General features: G+C 36.1%; 2 protein-coding genes and 1 long non-coding RNA gene across 10 annotated transcripts; 2 read left to right on the forward strand and 1 right to left on the reverse strand.

Annotated features, from left to right (window-relative positions):
• The first annotated feature begins 481 nt into the window (after window positions 1-481).
• On the forward strand, window positions 482-835 carry LOC148915617 (TMV resistance protein N-like). Its single transcript, XM_089041964.1, has one exon. The coding sequence runs from the start codon at window positions 482-484 to the stop codon at window positions 833-835; it is 354 nt and encodes a 117-aa protein (XP_088898090.1).
• A 953-nt stretch (window positions 836-1,788) lies between these two features.
• On the reverse strand, window positions 1,789-19,199 carry LOC103337130 (uncharacterized). 8 transcript variants are annotated; one of them, XR_016128434.1, is made up of 11 exons: window positions 19,024-19,199; window positions 18,895-18,949; window positions 14,777-18,264; window positions 14,069-14,208; window positions 8,695-8,773; window positions 8,510-8,600; window positions 8,117-8,238; window positions 7,962-8,020; window positions 7,784-7,864; window positions 7,650-7,676; window positions 1,789-7,511 (listed from the first exon to the last, which is right to left on the reverse strand). XR_016128434.1 is itself a non-coding variant. In XM_089055617.1 (4 exons), the coding sequence occupies exon 3, from the start codon at window positions 18,224-18,226 to the stop codon at window positions 14,816-14,818; it is 3,411 nt and encodes a 1,136-aa protein (XP_088911743.1). In that variant the 5' UTR covers window positions 18,227-18,264; window positions 18,895-18,949; window positions 19,024-19,199; the 3' UTR covers window positions 12,924-14,208; window positions 14,777-14,815. The 8 variants fall into 8 exon arrangements, 1 of the variants encoding a protein (XP_088911743.1); XR_016128436.1 differs by lacking the exon at window positions 8,117-8,238 and having other exon boundaries at window positions 14,795-18,264; XR_016128429.1 differs by lacking the exon at window positions 8,117-8,238.
• Window positions 11,406-12,518, forward strand: LOC103337129 (uncharacterized). Its single transcript, XR_514475.2, has 2 exons — window positions 11,406-11,700; window positions 12,327-12,518. It is a non-coding gene; the product is annotated as an uncharacterized LOC103337129 (long non-coding RNA).
• Window positions 19,200-19,244: the final 45 nt, after the last annotated feature.

A 19,244-nucleotide genomic window follows, 5' to 3' on the forward strand; every position in this document is an offset into this window, starting at 1 on the left:
TTACAGCTTCAGAGATTGGGGACCTTCGCTTTGTTCTTCATTGGTAGTTGATGTGGGACCAATGGTACAAGAGAAAACGAAGTTGAGGGACAATCAGAGCCAATATTCAAGTTTGGAGCATAAAACTGCAAATCGAGGGCAATTACTCTTTAAAAAAAGCCAGAAGTGAGAACTACCTAAAATGACCATTTTACCTTTATATTTGATATAAAAAAATGTAACAAATTATGAGGGTAGGATCAACCACGGAACATAAGTTCAGAGACTACTTGAATCATTTTTCAAGTTGGAATAACAAAATGCATATTGAACATAAATTCAGGGACTATTATTCTTAAAAAATCCTTGTCAAAACTCTTGAAAAGCAAGTGCTGATTAAGTGCAAGTGGTGTATATATTATATGTATGTGAGGGCGCAACTTGTTGCGTTGAAAAGAAACAGCAAACAAATAACTTTTGCTTCCCCGAGAGCTAGGTAGCAATGGTGGGTACTTGCCCAGCCTATGAACTCCTCTCTTCATCCTCGTCCTCAAAGCATTGGAGTTATGACGTGTTCTTGAGTTTCAGAGGCGAAGACACACCCAAAAACTTCACGGGTCACCTTCACATGGCACTAAAAGACGCGCCAACCAATGTCTTTATTGACGATGACGAGCTTAGAAGAGGGGAAGATATATCAGCGGAGCTGGTGCGGGCAATCGAAATGTCCAGGATCTCTGTCATCGTATTCTCGAGGAGCTATGCCACTTCCAGTTGGTGTCTTGAGGAGCTTGTGAAGATCATGGAGTGTAAAAGAACACTAAGGCAAATGGTTGTTCCAATATTCAACGGATAATGGTGTACAGTTCGAATCATCCGAGGGCATTGAAGAATTTTCAATTGGAGATCAACTCCCCTGCTATGAGGCAGGGCCAAGCGATTAGTGTTTCTTGAGCAGCAAGCCATTGCTAGTCTAATCATGATGGTGATTATGAGGGTTTTATTTAGAAGATTATCACGCAGACTCAATTTTTGTTATGCTTACTTTATTTAGAAGATTATCATGCAGACTTAATTTTTGTTTTATCTACTTCTTTTGTGGTTATGCTCTCTTGAATTTTCTTTTGTATTTTTTTATTTTATTTTGGGTATGGAAAAGAAAAATATAATTTAGAGATCACAGCAGAAGACAAGAGAGGCCGAGAAACCCAAAAAAAAAAAAAAAAAACCCATATTTTCTCAAGGGTACAGAGGAAATCATGAGCCTGACATGAATCCTGAAGTCTGGAAAATAATGGCTCTGCTTACCAATAGTAGATAGTTTATATTCTAGTTGCTTAGGATCTATAACCATGTTTTCATATGCCTTAATCCTCAGCTATTCTTTATATGTTAACCATGTTGACCGGTAGACCTGGTCAGTTAACTTAGACCTTTGACAGGATCAAAGTCGGAGCTTCAAGCTGTCGGTTCGAAGAGATCAAACCAAGGTATGAACACAGTAAACGATGTAGCATGCGCACTAGCTTCCATTCTTGCTGTGATTTCTATAAGGCTATTGCTCTTGGCATAACGAGGGGAAATCACACCTGGTGAGGTTAAATATGGACTGCAGACAATCATTCTGTGTTTGTTGTGAATTATCCATGTTGGTTTTCTTGTTTGTACTGGACTTTTGGTTTTCAGTTTTCTCAGGGGAAAAAGAAAAAGTCAGAACAACTTATGCTTCCAAAGATATTCGTTAATATTCTAACATGTTTAAATAAAACTGTTGACTTTTAATTAGATAACTAAACAATTGGATCGTCATTTGCATGTTAGAACTTGTGTAATGCTAGTGTTTAAAATGTCTATTAAGAAAAGAGGAAGAAATAAAAAAGTAATCGATATGACATGTTCTTTCATTACTGAAGTTCTGATCAGAACCACTGCTGGACATAACAATAGGTACTAGGACAGCCCTTGAAGCTGCTCTTCATCCTCATCCTCCTCAAAGCATTGGATGTATGATGTGTTCTTGAGCTTCAGAGGTGAAGACACACGCTACAACTTCACGGGCCACCTCTACATGGCATTAAAAGAGGCTGGAATCGACGTCTTTATCGATGATGATGAACTTGAAAATGGGGAAGATATAGCAGCTGAACTGGTCCAGGCAAACCTAGGGTCTAGTATCTCTGTCATCGTCTTCTCAAGGAGATATGCAGCTTCCAGTTGGTGTCTTGAGGAGCTTGTGAAGATCATGGAGTGTAAAAGAACACTTAGGCAAATGGTTTTTCCAATATTCTATGATGTTGATCCTTCAGATGTAAGGAAACAGACTGGTTGGTTTGGAGAAGCATTCGTGAAACACGAGGACCGCTTCCTGTTAGATACGGATAAGGTACAGAGGTGGAGATCTGCTCTTACTGAAGCTGCAACTTTGTCTGGCTGGGATCTTAGAAGCACTGCTGATGGGTTGGGTAAATATTGCTAATCTCTTTGGACAATGATTAATTTCTGCTATTAACCTTGTTAGTATGCCTCTTATATACGTATAATCTACACCTATAATCCTTTTACTCTGGCTCTCTGACTCTATATCCATTGCTTTCTCTTTTTGTTGGTTCTTTTTTTTTATAGATTTTATCAAAAATTTAATGGTATTTGAAGAATATGACTATTCATTGTTCAATTTCTGAGTAAGCTGAAATACAAGTGCTTTACAGAGAGGAATAGTAGCCAAATCTTGTTCACACTAACCAATGTATTGGGGTAATAAGTAGGTTACTAGTTCAATTTTGTGTTGTATACTTAATGAGTCTTCTGTTTCTGAGTATAAACATGATACTTTTTACATAAATGCAATTCTAGCATCTTCTGTAAATATCTTCTCTAATATACGTAAAGAAAAATATACACTTCCTCCTCTAATACTATAGTCTTTACTTCAAGTTACATGTTTATTCCAACACTCAACCAACCAAGCATAATTTCATCGCATTACTAAGCTTATCTCAGTTCATTAACAGCACTGAATTGTTGATCCACATTCTACGAAGTATAACAAAGAGTGCTGCTATTTTCACCAACTTGTCATATTTTTTCACCCACCTTATAATCAAAATTTTAAAGATAAATTTATCCCTTTGTAAAATCACTTCTAATGACTTAAATAAAATATTAAAAAACTCCAAACTCTCTTTAAAGTAAAATTAAATAATAAAATAAGATTTTCTTTATTAAAAATAAATTCTCTCGCCCCTTGTCTCCCCTTCCCGACCCACCCTCAACCCATCCTTGGAATCTCTACAGCCACCCCTAAGCAAATCTTGAAGGAAATCTTAAGATGATTGTTGAAGAAAAATGTGAACCTCCCAACATAATTTCAACACCACTAATTAAATAATACAATTTTATTATTTTAGCATCAACCCATTTGAGACACGGTTTCTCTTAATTATAATCCCTTGCTTCAAGGGAACACCCTTTGATTCCATCATAAAAAAACAAAACGTGTGTGTTTGGTTTTGCAGCTGCCCCTAAGTCGAACCTCAGGGTGCCTACGTATCCCTTACGAGAATCAAGCCACTCGTAGTTCAAGGAATTGCAATGAATATATGACTCATTGCAAGGAAATTTTGATTTGAATTGTATTGATAAGTGCTTGAGTGAATTTAGCTGAATAAACTAGGGATTCAATTTTGGTTCAACAATGATGTAGCCACCATGAAAGCTTCAACTTTGCTCAAGTCAGGGCACAAATGAATATAACAAGTAATAAAAGAAAGAAAATTTCATTTTTCTCTTTTCCTTGAGGAAGAAAAAATTGCCCACAATTTGATATATATATATATATATATATATAGAAGAATTGAAGCTCACGAAGACAATGGAGGCTCTAGGTTGCAAGGAGAATAGTAATCTTATGCGTGTAAAGAGAGGGAATTATGGAGGGAGACGATGAGGTGGGGGAGGGAATGGTAGCTGGGTTGCCACAGCTTGCAAGAGAATGGTGGCTAGGGTTGAGGTCTTCATGGGTTGGGGTGGGGAGAGGAGAGATAATTTTTTATTTTTATGTTATTTTCTTATTAATTTTTTTTGGTTGAATTAATAATTAAATGTTATTTTGAAAATAATAGTGGGTGTAAAAATAGGATTGGGTTTTTTCAAATTTACATGGTGAACAGGGAAATAGATGGAAACAATAGCACTCATAACAAAGTACATTAATTCAACTACTAACTAAAACAAAATGGGCATATCCTAAAGCACAACTTCAGCATTACAAAATAAAATCAACCAATCCAAAACAAACAAGAGATTCAGCCCGTCACACCAAGAACTTCAAAATGCGTATTCATATTCCAAGTAAGCAAACTGTAACAAATTACCAAAGTAACAAAATTAATTGGCATAGACAGTGCCTCCCAACCCTAGAGTTGGCTAAAATTGTAATTACGGCAAGTTTGTAAACCCAAATTACAAGCAAAACCCAAATTTGGGTATTAACAAAACGAATCCAGGTCTGAAATCCATAAATTTGTGAAATCTAACCTAGAACCTATTAACTTTGTAGTGCTTGAGATTATATTTGGATTATCCAATATTAAGGGCAGCTTTAGATATGGAAGAAGAATTTATGAAATGTATTACAAAGGAGTATGAAAATATTAGTTCACGTGATCTTATAGTTGCTTGCAAGATTTTGAAGTTTACCTTGACTTCAGATTATTCCATCGAGGAATTTAGTTATGATGGTAAATCTCTACTTAGAGAACATGGTTCACATAGGGATGTCAATGTGATTTCTATAGGCATATCAGAGGAGTATGCAAAGCACGTGTTTAATTTGACACGTCGTGTGAAAGGTGGAGATATTTTATACCCTTTTTCTTTTTTCAAACAAGACTTCAACAAGAATGATGTGCCTCTCTGTAGCAGAGAGGCTTTGTTGAAGAAAGAGTTTTGGGGTCTATGTTACGAGAAATATGATATGTCATTGTCAGATTGATGTGAAAGTAATAAAATCAAAAGCAACAAAGATAAGAACGTGATTGCGAGAGATGAAAATGGATGCTAATTCGATGTCTAGCGTCGAAAAATTCAATGAGTAGTATTATTTTTTTTATGTAAGTTTATTTTCATTGTTAAGTGTAATACTTTTTGTTTTATGACTAATTTTTTTATTTGACAGTATAATGTTGGGAACAATTTCTAGGATTCATTTTGCAAAGTCATATCGGGTGAATTGGGTGAGAGAAGTTTTTATGTATTTCTTGATGGACAACTATTGTTAATCAAGATTGAGAAGACGTTGGAAGGTTAATTCGTCTAGCCAGAGTTCCATATTGAAGGATAATTACAAGAATTTTAGAAACTTATTGAAGGATTTGCTTGGACCCGATAAGTTTTGGGATGAAAGTGATAAGTTAATCCATTGTTTTGATGATCTCAACCACTAAGAGTGAGTATTTGTTTCCATGAATTGTATTGATCGTGAATTGTGTTGTTAGTAACTTGGTATGTTTGTTTTATGTGCAGTTATTCTTCCTATTTGGATGCACTTCTTAATCATCCGTTTTTAATGACTGCCAAGGAAAGGATGGATGAATTTAGCAAGCTGCTCAAAGACTTCTATTCTGGTGGTCTTATGAACACCATGTTGGGACATTCTGATTTTAGTCAGTTCTTGAGTTGGAACAAATCTACAGGGGAGCAAGTTTTGTTGCATGTGTATGAGTATCGTGATTCCAATCAAAAGAAGATAAATTATACTGGTTCTAGATATCCATACCCGTCGATCCATACCCAAATTTGAGGATTTCTAACGAACCTCAACGATTACACCGAAGAACCAGTATAATATATCTTCTTTTGATTAGAATCACGATATTCATACACATTCAACAAAACTTTCTTCCCAATAACTTTGTTCCAACTTAAGAACTGACTAAAATCAAAATGTCTCAACATTGTGTTCATAAGACCACCAGAATACAAGTCCTTAAGCAACTTGCTAAATTCAGCCATCCTTTCCTTGGCAGTCCTTAAAAACGGATGATTAAGAAGTGTATCCAAATAGGAAAACAACTACACATAAAACAAATATACCAACTTGCTAACAACACAATTCACAATCAATACAATTCAAGGAAACAAATACTCACTCTTAATGGTTGAAATCATCAAAACAATGGATTAATTTATCACGTTCATCCCAAAACTTATCGGGTCCAAGCAAATCCTTCAATAAGTTTCTAAAATTCTTGTAATCATCCTTCAATATGGAACTCCGGCTAGACAAATTAACAACTTTCAACGTCTTCTCAACCTTGATTAACAACAATTGTCCATCAAGAAATACATAAGAACTTCTCTCACCTAATTCACCCTAATATGACTTTGCAAAATGAATCCTAGAAATTGTTTCCAACATTATACTATCAAATAAAAAAATTAGTCATAAAACAAAAAGTATTACACTTAACAATGAAAATAAACTTGCATAAAAAAAATAATACTACTCATTGAATTTTTCGACGCTAGACATCGAATTAGCATCCATTTTCATCACTCTTGCAATCACGTTCTTATCTTTGCTGCTTTTGATTTTATTACTTTCCACACCAATCTGATAATGACATATCATATTTCTCATAACATAGACCCCAAAACTCTTTCTTCAACAAAGCCTCTCTGCTACAGAGAGGCACATCATTCTCGTTGAAGTCTTGTTTTAAAAAACAAAAAGAAAAAGGGCATAAAATGTCTCCACCTTTCACATGACGTGTCAGACTAAACATGTGCTCTGCATACTCCTCTAACATGCCTACAGAAAACACATTGACATCCCTATGTGAACCATTTTCTCTAAATAGAGATTTACCATCATAACTAAATTTCTCAATGGAATAATTTGGAGTCAAGATAAACTTCCAAATCTTGCGAGCAACTATAAGATCGCATGAACTAATATTTTCATACTCCTTTGTAATACATTTCATAAATTCTTCTTCCATCTCTAAAGCTAGCCTTAATATTGGATAATCCAAATACAATCTCAAGCACTACAAAGTTAATAGGTTCTACATTTGATTTCACAAATTTATGGATTCCAGACCTAGGTTCGTTTTGCTAATACCCAAATTTGGGTTTTGCTTGTAATTAAGGTTTACAAACTTGTCCTAATTACAATTTTAGTCAACTCTAGGTCTAAGAGACACTGTCTATGCCAATTCATTTTGTCACTTTGGTAATTTGTAACAATTTGCTTACTTGGAATATGAATACGCATTTTGAAGTTCTTGGTGTGACAGGCTGAATCTCTTGTTTGTTTTGGATTGGTTGATTTCATTTTGTAATATTGAAGTTGTGCTTTAGGATATGCCCATTTTGTTTTAGTTAGCAGTTGGATTAATGTCCTTGGTTAATATATGTTAAATGTATGCTTGCACAAATACCTTCCAACTAAGATGCTTTGCTAGGTCCGCAACTATTACAAGGTCTTCATCTGATGCTAGTATAACCTTATCACGATCATCATCTTCATACTACACAATTTTCCACCATTTAAAATACGATTAGGTTGAGAAAACTCTAAAGCCAAATTCAAAAACCTTTTAAAAAACATGTAAATACGTATAAAAGCAACACTGAGATGACAACTAGGTTGTGTAAAGAAAGGTGACCTCATCTCTTCTCCTCCAAAAGCAACACTGAGATGACAACTAGGTTGTGTAAATACATATAAAGATGTAAAAAAAAAATTACGTCAAACATCATGTTGAAATAGAGAAGATACGCATATAAATAAATATACAACCTTCGAAAACCCTCATCTTTATTCACCAAGGCAAAATGCCAAAACAATTGAATCATAGAGCTATCCATCAGTCATTTTGACCTTGTGAACAAACAAAATAATGTTAACAGTTTGTTCTTTGACCAAGCAGGAAAATAAAAAATTAACTGTAATGATTCAAAAGTAGGTAGAGACTTACATAAGCCACAACAGCATGAGTAATATCAACTACATCAACAACAGCAACCATATTTCCACCTGTAAACCAACATCATCATCATCCATACACATCAGAAACTAAAAATCTCATTTAAACCATACAAACAAAACTAAACTAAACTAAACTACTCTTACCATATCATCATCTTATCTTCATATACTACAGGAAGGTGTGAACATTTTCTTTCATGCATTTTAATCAATACATCACAAACTGGTGTATCAATTGTGGCACATTCTAGATTTGAAGTCATGACCTATTAATCAATTCAGTTTCATAAGAATATTAAAATTAGGAGAAGTAACAACTTCTGGCCAAATAAACAAGGACATATATTGATTTAAATTTTTCCCAAATTCAAAAAGATATTTAGATTTTGTGCTATTACCCGCATCAAGATATCTTTAGAACTGACAAGAGTCAAATGAGAAAATCACAATTCATTTTATATGTAAAATGATATAGTGATATTGGGAGAAAGGTAGTGCAATTTCTTTATGTAAAGAAAGAGAAGACAAAAAACTCACGTAAGAATTCCACACAACTTGTTATCAACTATAACAACTGCATAGCCTACTACCATCTCCTCCATCTTCTTTGTTGTCATCAAAACAGTATCTGATGGGGAAACATATGAAAACTTCAAAACTTCAAAAAAGCTTTGAGATATCTAGCCATATTAAATATTAAAAAACATAAACATATTACACACTTTGAATTTTCCAGAATAATTGTAGACAAGGATGGCCTAAACAGCTGCTCCAGAAGTGTCTCAACAAAATCATTGGAAGCTGCATCTCAAATAGAAAGCAAATTGTCAATCTTTTGGTTAAATTAAGTCTACAGAAGAAGTTATTCCTAAAAGCTGCCAAAATATCAAAAGCATATGATAAAAATTTAGAAGAAAAGATGTGCCCAATTGTTTTTCAATACCTCCAACAGCAGAAGCAATAGCGTTTCCCTTTTCAACTGCCCTTTTCATTCGACCAATAGTATCATGTAAGCACTTTCTTAGTGTCACATTGTTAGCCCAACGGGCACTCTTATATATTATACATCTAGAGACAGAAGAATCGAGAGAGGGAGCCACTGAGAGAGAGCAGGAGTGACTGAGAGAGCGAGATCGAGCGACTGAGAGAGAGCGATACAGCGACTGAGGCGGGAGTGGCTGAGAGAGCGAGATCGAGCGATAGAGCGACTGAGGGAGAGCGTTAGTGGCTGAGAGAGCGAGATCGAGCGAAGAACTTGGCTGCAGATCTGGTTTGGGGAGAGGAGATTGAGTTGAGAGTGAGAGAGAGTGTGAGAGAGAGAGGAAAAAAATGAAGCCGTTTCGCCGGATCCAGTGTGGCAAGGAGCATAAAATTTTTAAAATGACTAATCATCCGCTGACACGTGTATTACTAATTTTTTAAAATTTAATTCATTCATTTTAAAAATAAATATTAAAGACAAATAGAAAAGGTAAAATCTTAAAATTGATAAATAAATAAATAAAAAAAATTCCCACCGCTCAGAGGCAGTTGATTTTGCATTTCTGAGTTTGGGAATTGTAGACACAATAGAGAAAACCCGCAAGAGAATCAAAGAACCAAACATAGCAAAGCTTAGGAAGACAATCCTCATAGATTCACCTCTCTCTCTCTCTCTCTCCATCTCTCTCTCTAGACTTGGTGGGGATGGCAGGCGAAGAACTTGATGACGAAGACGATGGCGTGGCCTTGACGAAGAGGGTGGTGTGGCCTTGCAACGCAGACGAAGATGACGAATCTAGTGTGGGGCTCGTCGGATCTGGAGAGAGGGAGGTTGGCTAGTGCTGGGGTGGGGCTGGGTTTTGTATTTTCTGGGGCAAAGGGGTGGGGCTGGATCTATGGTTGGGGTGGGAATGGGTGTCGGGTTTGGAGGGAGTTGGGGGCTGGGCGAGAGCGAAAGGTAGAGGTCATTTACGTCGAGGCTAGGGTTTGGCTGTCTCTCTGTGAACCTCCCTCTCTCTTTCTTTTCTCTCTTTCTCTGTCTTTATATCACTCTCTCAGTCTATGAACGTAGTTAACCTCAAAAAAATTTCTTTATGTAAATTACAAAGTTAACGTCAAAAATTTGATTGCACATACCTTCGAAGTCCAATGTTTTCAAACTCGTATTGTCAATTTTAATGCACAGACAATTAATATTCTTATTAACAAACTAAATAATTAATAACTGCAAAAGTGGTTACAAAACTAGGCAAAATATTCACCGGCTTCTCTGCTTTTATTGAGTGAACCATAAAATTGACTAATTAGTAATATTTAAATTGAATCTCTTAGCATTTCAATTTGGGGTTTGTTTTTTTTGGGGGACAAACTGGTATTTTTATTTTATCATGATGAATTCCCAATTTGGATGTGTGATTCCCTTCCTTTTTTTTCTTTTTTCTTTTTTTGTTGCCAAAAGTCACTTTTGATCCCTGTAATTTGGCATTTCAATTACTTTTGACTATGTAGTTTCAATTCACAATTTTATCATTGTAATTTCGTATTTGTAGCAATTCAATGACGCGTTAGTATTCTTGTCAATTTCTTTAATGATGCAATGGGCAATTTCGTCAACTCTTTCTTTGAGCGTAGAAGTTTGTCTGAAATTCTCTCCATTTTATATTAGGGCTCGAAATTCAATCACTAATCCCAATTTTTTAAGAACCCTAAACCCAAATGACTAATTTCAAGCCCTAATATGAAATTATGGGAGATTCAGACGAGCTTTTATGCTCAAGGATTTTGGGTTGATGAAATTGCCTTGCACCTTCAAAGAAATTGACAGGAATACTAACTTGTCATTGAATTGCTATAAATACAAGACTACAATGTTAAAATTGACGAAATTAAAACTACATGATCAAAAGTGGTTGAAGTCAAACTATAGGGAGCAAAAGTGACTTTTAGCCTCTCTTTTTTTTTTTTTTTTAAATTGCATTTATTAAACGGTGAAAAGCCGCTAACATGGCTACAAGTGAAGGGCCCCAACCATAATAAGGAATAGTTGGGTGCCTAGGTCGATAAAGCGGAATTGGAATCGGAACCGGTAATATTTAACCGGTCCAATTTTAGTGAAAACAAATTATGAAACTAGCCAGTCTGATTTGAATCAATTGATCCAATTTCTGATTTTTTCGGTTTTGGACTGAATTATTATTATTATTATTATTAAATTATTATTTTAATACAAATTCCAACTTAAATATTATTTTTTAGGTCCAGGAACCCAATTGCAACTCAAGGTAAAATTCAGAGACCTCTACAGTTAAAAACCTTATATATATAGTCATCTTCAATTGAAGGATCTCTCAAATAGTGTTATTTGAGGGATGGGACACTCAACCATTGGATCTGTTATAATGAGCTTGTGTGGCTAAGATTGATTCAAACCTTTTAACTTGTTTCCTTTCTAATGACTCGCTAGAAACCCGCATACGCTGGGAAACCAAAAGACGCCCTACACAAGCACGCTTGGAGCAGAAACCAAGCTAAAGAGAAAAATCAAGAGACACGAAAGCAAGATAATCAAACATCCAAGTTGAAGAGGAGGATCCTCCTTCACGAGATTTCTGTGCGAAATAGGTATGGGTATTCCTAGGCATGGTTGTTTCAAAGTCTAAGCCATGGGTTATTGATTTGGGGGTTCTGTGATAAGTTTTGAAGAAGAAGATCCTCCATCGCAAGATTTCTGTGCGAAATAGGTATGGGTAAGTCTCTGCTCCTAATTGATTTGAAAAAAATAAAAATAAAAATTTGATTCGTCTCTACTTCTAAAAATCTTATCATTATAGGAATATTTCTTTTGTTTCTATTGATTAAGAATTCTAGAATAAACGTTGTTACAAACTTTGTGGGGATGTAGAAGTGTAGGAAGGTTGTGAAATGAGCCGTTAGCCTTGTTGCTTCTAGTTTAATGATGTGGCTCTGATAATGTGTGATTAATAGTTTGTACCCTTTGCTGTGTATTTTTGCTTGGTCTGATTATTTGTTTCCATATTTTGTATACAACCGTGACTTCAATTGAAGTCTTGTGCTTAATTTAGTATGAGTTTCGTCGGAAGTATGAAGTCTTTTCTTGGACAGTATGAATTTTTTTTGTTAGAAGAATTTTGTTAGGTTTAGTAACTTGTTTCTTTTTCTTCAGTAAAGATAAATATAATGGGGTGCTAGTTTCATTTCTTGTTAGAGCAAGAAAAAAAGTTCATGGTTCATATTCACAACTTCTTGCTTGTAGAGAAGTATGAGGTTTGCTTCTACAAGTCTATGTTTTTTTCTTTCTTTAAATATATCGGTTGCGGGCCTTGTGTTGTTTAATTTCATGGTGTGAATGCAGGAAACTCAGATGACATAGGACATGGCTAGAAAGGTGTCTGCAACAACACAAGATGTGTGTTCTTTTTTGGTCAAATTAGAATATTGTTCCTTCCACTACAAGGAAGTGTGTAGGTTTTTTTTTAATCATGTACATGTAAAACGAAACTCAATTTTCAAGTGTCAATAAATTGTTCGTAATTATCTGCTCAAATGTTTCTAGACTGTTGTGAAGAGGTCGAGTTTTTCCTATCATTCTCAATGGGTTAGTTTCATGAGAACCTGAAGAAGAATATCAGACTTGGCACAAACTGGAAAAAAAAAAAAATTGGAGGTATTCCAGGTTGCTGCAACCTGCTCACTAAAATCGGAAGCAAGTTAAGTTTCACAAAGTGTATATTATAAGATTGCTAACTTCCTTTCACGCCCACACCTCCTTCGTGCAGAAACAAGCAAAGCAAAACGGCCAAAATGAATATTCAATTCAATAGAGAAAAAACATATAGAACGGAAAGCAGTACCCATAACTTTTATCAATGAGAAATTCTGCAATGTGAATGGTATGATCATTTTGGAGAACATTAATGAAAAATAAAACTGAATGGTATAAACCGTCATATATAAAATGGAACAAACTTTGATAAAAAGAGGTTGGCCTTGTATTCAAATAGCCTTTTCACACAGAATTGCTTGAGAGCAGGTGGTCCTTAAATTGATTATTAACTTCAATAAATTGCACAAGCTGGCCCCAAGAACGATCATCTAAACATAAAAGTTTATATCCAATCCAAAAAGTACTACAAACATGATCACTTGATTGAGAAGTTCCATGACAGCAAAACAAACACCATCAAAGATGTTAAATCCAAAGTACAGCAGATGGTCCGACTTCAAGACTGACATAAACGAACAAGATTACTCCATAAAAAACCTGCAATGCAAGGAAAAAAACAAAACAGAAAAAATGGGACTACAATTCTAGTGTGATTTCACTACAACCACAAGAACAATTGAGAAACCAAATGAATAGCTCATTAGCTGGATATTTCTTTTTCTACCAATAACAGCAATTGCTTTTCTTTTTTGTTGTTGACGTATGTGTTCAAAGTCCCTGCTCCTAATTGATTTCAAGGAAAAAAAAAACCAGAATTTGATTCGTAGATGCTCCTAAGAACATTATAATTATAGGAATATTTCATCTGTTTCTATTGACTAAATGAGTGTATAGTATCTCTACATGTGCACAGCTTGTTAGAGAATTTGAATAAACAAACTCTGTGGAGTGCAGAAAAGTGTAGGATCAGATTTTGATCAAATCAAGAATTGCCCATTAGAACTTGTATCAAGAATTCATCATTAGAACCCAAATCGCGAATTTACAACTAGAACACAAATTAAAAATTGCCCATTAGAACTTATACAAATTTATAAATAAACCCAATCCTAGACATGTATTTATAAAAAAACCCAAACACTATTTAAACATAGAAACACACCCAAAATCAACCCCAAAGTCAACAATTGTATATTTTTTGGGTGTGTTTATAAATGGGTTTTGAGTGTGTGTAATGATGGGTTTTGGGTGTGTTTAAAAAGTGTTTTGGGTGTTGGGTTTTTTTATAATTTCAGCTCTCATTTTGGGTGTTTTAGTGAAACTCCCAACAACTTATATCAAGAATTCATCAATGGAACCCAAATCAAGAACTACCCATTAGAACACAAATCAAGAATTTACCACTAGAACACAAAATAAAAATTGCTCACCCCTGATTTTCAGGTCAAAGTCGTTTAAAATGTAAATCTTGCTACTGATATGTGTCACCGTGTCGAGATACCTTGGGCCTTCAAAATTAGGTTATCAATATCCTCCTTTCAAGCAAACTATATTCCCACCAGAACTTTATCTGCATATGGATCACAGAATGCTCTATTAGAATGCATGGTAACAACTAAAGTAATTAAAGAAATAATTATGCCCAGTGAGTTCTGGAAAATGTTCATATACCATATCTCAACCATCTCTAACAATACAATAAAAGCTGCTTTATTATATAACAGATTTATAACTTTTACAATCAATCTATGTTTTGTTTCTTCACTGTCAGCAACAAATATTTCACCAAATTTCCTTGGTTTCTATCTATTCTATTTCTATTTATATTTTTCACTCAGATGATCAGAGATGATGATGAATAATAATAATAATAGTAATCAGAAGAATTTTGAAAACCAAAGAACCAAAGGAATAATAAGAATAAATATATGATACAAATGACTCTATAGAAAATAAGAAAAAGAAAAACTAAACTATTACTCCAGTTGCTTGTTCTGTTTGAAGGGCAGGACCTACATGTTTCACAAATGCGCACACACAAACACAGAATTACATTTACAGGCATGTGTGAGTAGCTGCATACAAAATAGAAGGCAGGAATCTATCTAGAATCTAAAAACATGGGAGCAAGAAACCACCTCTTGTAAGTAACTCACAATTGTCCTCTTAAGTCTGACTCAATACAGCCTGCCGGTACACTCTGCAGAACCACAATAGCAACTCTTCTTCTTTATATTGCCATCGGAATCACGAACCTGATCTATCATATAATTGTAATGATAAGTCAACTCTTGCAAGGGAGGAATGTTCTCGGCGGCAAAGAACATAATGTGAGGAATTCTAGTATCATCATGATCATAGAGGACATTTTGGGCATAGAGATTAGGGGAACAACTATGGTTGACAAATCTTCCCACATTGCCATATTGTGCTGCATCAATGGTAAATCCACCATCCCCCACAACTTCATAAGAACTTGACTGTGCATCGGGCATGAGGGTTGAAAGTCCATCCCAAAGAGAACCGTCATTGTAGTTATTCCCGATATCAAACAGATACTCATCATTACCAGTTCTTTCTTCAGCTTCCTTGTCTTCAAGGAGCTCTCCTATATACTCACATATAAAACTTCCTGAAGGAATGGAATTTAGGGATCTCACTCCCCAACCCCTTGATTCAGTTTTAAAGATTTCAAGCGGAAATTTGATACCACGCTGGCTAACTCTATTATAACAAGAAGGAGGGCACTTACAAGAAGGACCACACTCATACACTAGTGGCTTTACTTCAACAATAGCGCCATTAAAGTTATATGGGATCTCACCTCCGTTGTTAACTGCACAAGAACATTTCTCAGAATCTGAGCATGCAACAGTACAGCTACAACCCTTGGGAGGGATTGGGCGGCACCAATCAGGATATATCATGTTGGTTATGTATACAAATGGTGGAGGTTTCTCATCATCTATGGTATTCACAGCACAAATAGGAATTGACTCTTTCCCCAGTGAAATATCATCACTGCAGCGACCTATCCGTACTCGAGATTTTTTGGACTTCTTGACTTCTTTCAAGGGAAGCTCTGGTTGATCTCGAATTCTGTCCAGTTCAAACTTGAAAACAAGCTTACCATGAGACCCCACATCCTGCCAACATTTAGCTACTAAATATAATCCATCATAGACGTATGTCTTACTTTTTCCATCAGAAGATTCAGAGCCACGGATCACTCTAACAGGATTCTTTTCATGCAGACTGTTCTTCAAAGCAAGGTTTCCCCGTTCAAGCTTCTGATCTTCAGGTTCCTTATCAGTATTCATCACATTTCCTCCTTGGCCCGTATAAATCAAGGAATCTGAATTATCCAAATCATCAGCATAACCACCAGATGCAACTATACTAGTTGCAAGGACCTTGCCACCATGCTTCACATAGTCTATACCACCTTGACTCTGGCGATGAAGGCCAACTATAGTAAGTTCCACTCTGTAATGAAACTCATCACCAACTTCAACACCCGGGACAGGCCCCAAGATTTGTTTCCCTATATTTACATATTTTCCTTTATCCTTCAGAATCTTTGCCGCTGCATAATCAATCCTCCTGCGAGAACTTCCTCCTTCCTTTGACTTACCTTCTTCCTCCTGCAAGAACTTCCTACAAAGAGCTTGGAACAGACGCAATGTCTCCCTCACCTTGTTTCGGGTGACAGTTTGGTCATTATCATGAACTTTGCTAGTTGAACTACTAAGACCAAAAGGAGGAGGGCATACATCAGAACAACATGATCTTGGAGTCTTATGAAGGTCTTCCTTCTGGTCATTCTCAAGAGAATTCTCTGTATCCCATATAACAAGTTGATTTGAGCCTTGGTAAGCATTCTTTCGTGCTACAGGATGAACCTTCTTTTTAGACTTTCCTCCAATGTCCGAGTCAACTTTTTTCCTGGACGCAGTTTTAGATCTTTCTAGCTGACATTTAAAATCAGGTTTCTTTCGTTTGCTTCTACTCATACCACCTTCTGTTTTATGCTTGCAGACCTCTTTTCCCTTCCTCCACGGACAATTTGAGGCAGCCATCAAACCCATCACCATCACCCTATCCGATGTAAGTTCTGAACTTTCAAAATCTTCTTCATGCAATTGGTTATGAAAATTAGATATATCTAAACATTTTTCACTTGGACTTTCCTTCGCATGGTATACCACAATTTCCTTCCCCACTAGCTCCTCTGAATGTCCAACATCCCCCGGGCCTTGACATCTATTGTTTTCTTGAGAAGGTTCAATACACTCTTTTCTTGTATCTTTTGGAACCAACTTCATCTTAGAATTTACCTCACATTCATCTAAACATTTCTCGCTTGGAATTTCCTTCTCATGGTATACTACCATCTCCTTCCCCACTTTCTCCTCCGAATATCCAACATCCCCCACACCTTGACATCCATTGCTTTCTTGAGAAGGTTCAATGCACTTTTTCTTTGTATCTTTCGAAACCACATTCATCTTAGAATTTACCTTACATTCATCTTGTTTCTCCATTTCTTGAACAGCATTCTCCTTACAGTTGGGTTGAACCTCCCCAATTACTTTAGAAACATTCACTTCCAAATCGCTCTTGTGAAACTTGTCATCCCGAACATCCTCTCCTATTTGTTTCACACTAGTTTTCGGTGTGTTAGATGATGATGGTTTGTCACCTACAGCCGACCTCTCTTGACCAAAATTCCTTTCTTCCAGAGAAACATTTCTTCCACAGAGAAGAGGGAAGTCCCGAACAGCTGATACTCTTCTTCGAGGAGGATATTTTTTAACTGCAATCTTGTCCACACCATTGCCATTAGAAACAAATGGTGAACAAACATTTATATCTGGTGGAACAGCAACCATATCTTCATTTGGACTAGCCACACCAAGCTGATTTGGGTTCTTCAACAAATCAGATACTTCATGCTCTAAGGTTGTTAAAGATTCAACTGCGTCCACAGAACCAGCAGCCTTACCATTCATCAAGACAGTCTCATCCACCTGACCAGTAGAGACCATCAGCTTTTCAATCCCTTGTCCATCACCATTCTTACCCCTGCTAATCAAAGCCTCGGCAGTACCAACAGAAGCGGCCTCTTCAACAGATCTCAAATTGTTTAACTGATGTAGATTCTTCGGAGAATCAGATATTTCATGCTCTAAGGCTGTTACTGATTCAATTGTCTCCACAGTATTGATGTCCTTGCGATTCAAGTCAGTCTCATCTTCGTGACCATTTGAGAGCATCATCTTATCAACCCCATGTCCATCGCCATTTTTATCCCCATGAATCAAACTTTCTGTTGGTACACTCTCAACCACAGAAGTCGCCTCCTTATCAGGTCTCAAATTGTTTATCTGAGCAAATCGTCCACATCCCGGGGGGAAATCACGAACAGCAGAGATTATGCGCCTCTTTAACTTAGGTGACTGGGAATGGAAAGAGCACTCTCCATTTTCCATGGGCAATCGTCCCAATATTACATCAGAATGACTACCATTAAGTGAAGCGATTGTTCTCGAAGACTCCAAATTTTGCAATGCCTCTACGACCCCCATTCCAACTCCGAAACCAATGTAGTGGAATGCTCAAAAACCTAAAACCATAGTAATCATTAGGAACACAGCTATCCTTAGTAAATAAAGAACCTTATTAATTTTTTGTGGGTATACTATGTTATTAAAGCATTCTCCTAATATGCAAGGCTTAATAAGAACTTTAAAAACAAAAGCAGCGATGACCGTCTTCCCGGATGTACAGTTTATTTCAATCTCTTCATCATTAACTCCTACAACTTCTCCATCCGTCCAAACTACCTCAGGATCCTCCACCCAAACAAGAGATCCAATCGCCAAATTAACATTTGCAAGACAGATCTTTAATTTAAAATCATCATTGACAATGATTTGATACTCAACAGGCACATTAAGCTAGCATTAGACAGCAAGACTATGATGCAATTAGAAAACTGTACTGAAAACAAGAATCTACAACAGAACTGTGAGGTGTTCCTTCTTCTGTAACTGTATATGAGTGATAATTTATTCATTCAACTATTCGTCAAGTTTTTGGAGTAATATTCTCGTTACAAATAAAGTTGAATCATATAATTTATGCATTCAACTGTATATGAGTTGAATCACGCCCAGCACATTATTATGGAGTATAATATTCTCCTTACAAATAAAGCAGCAACCATAAACAACCAAAAAATACAGAAAATTACCAGAAAAGAAACACAACCAGCAAGCCAATCCTTTACTTAGCCTTCAAAATCAATCCTGTCAGAAAAACAAAAATCACAAGAGTCAGACAAAATCACAACAGACAGAAAATTAGGGTTTAGAGATAATACCTCAAAGAGAGAAAAATCGAGAGAGGGAGAGACTGAGAGAGAGCGGGAGTGACTGAGAGAGCGAGAGCTCGCGAAGAACTTGGCTGCAGATTTGGTTTGGGGAGAGGAGGTTGAGTTGAGACTGAGAGAGTGGGTCTCGTCGGGAAGGGGAGGAGAGAGAATGAGAGAGTTTTTTCGTATAAAATGTTATTTAATTATTATTTTACTTTATTTTTTAATTT

This window comes from Prunus mume, linkage group LG7 (assembly GCF_029339155.1).
Source record: "Prunus mume cultivar Tortuosa linkage group LG7, ASM2933915v1, whole genome shotgun sequence".
Lineage (NCBI taxonomy): Eukaryota > Viridiplantae > Streptophyta > Magnoliopsida > Rosales > Rosaceae > Prunus > Prunus mume.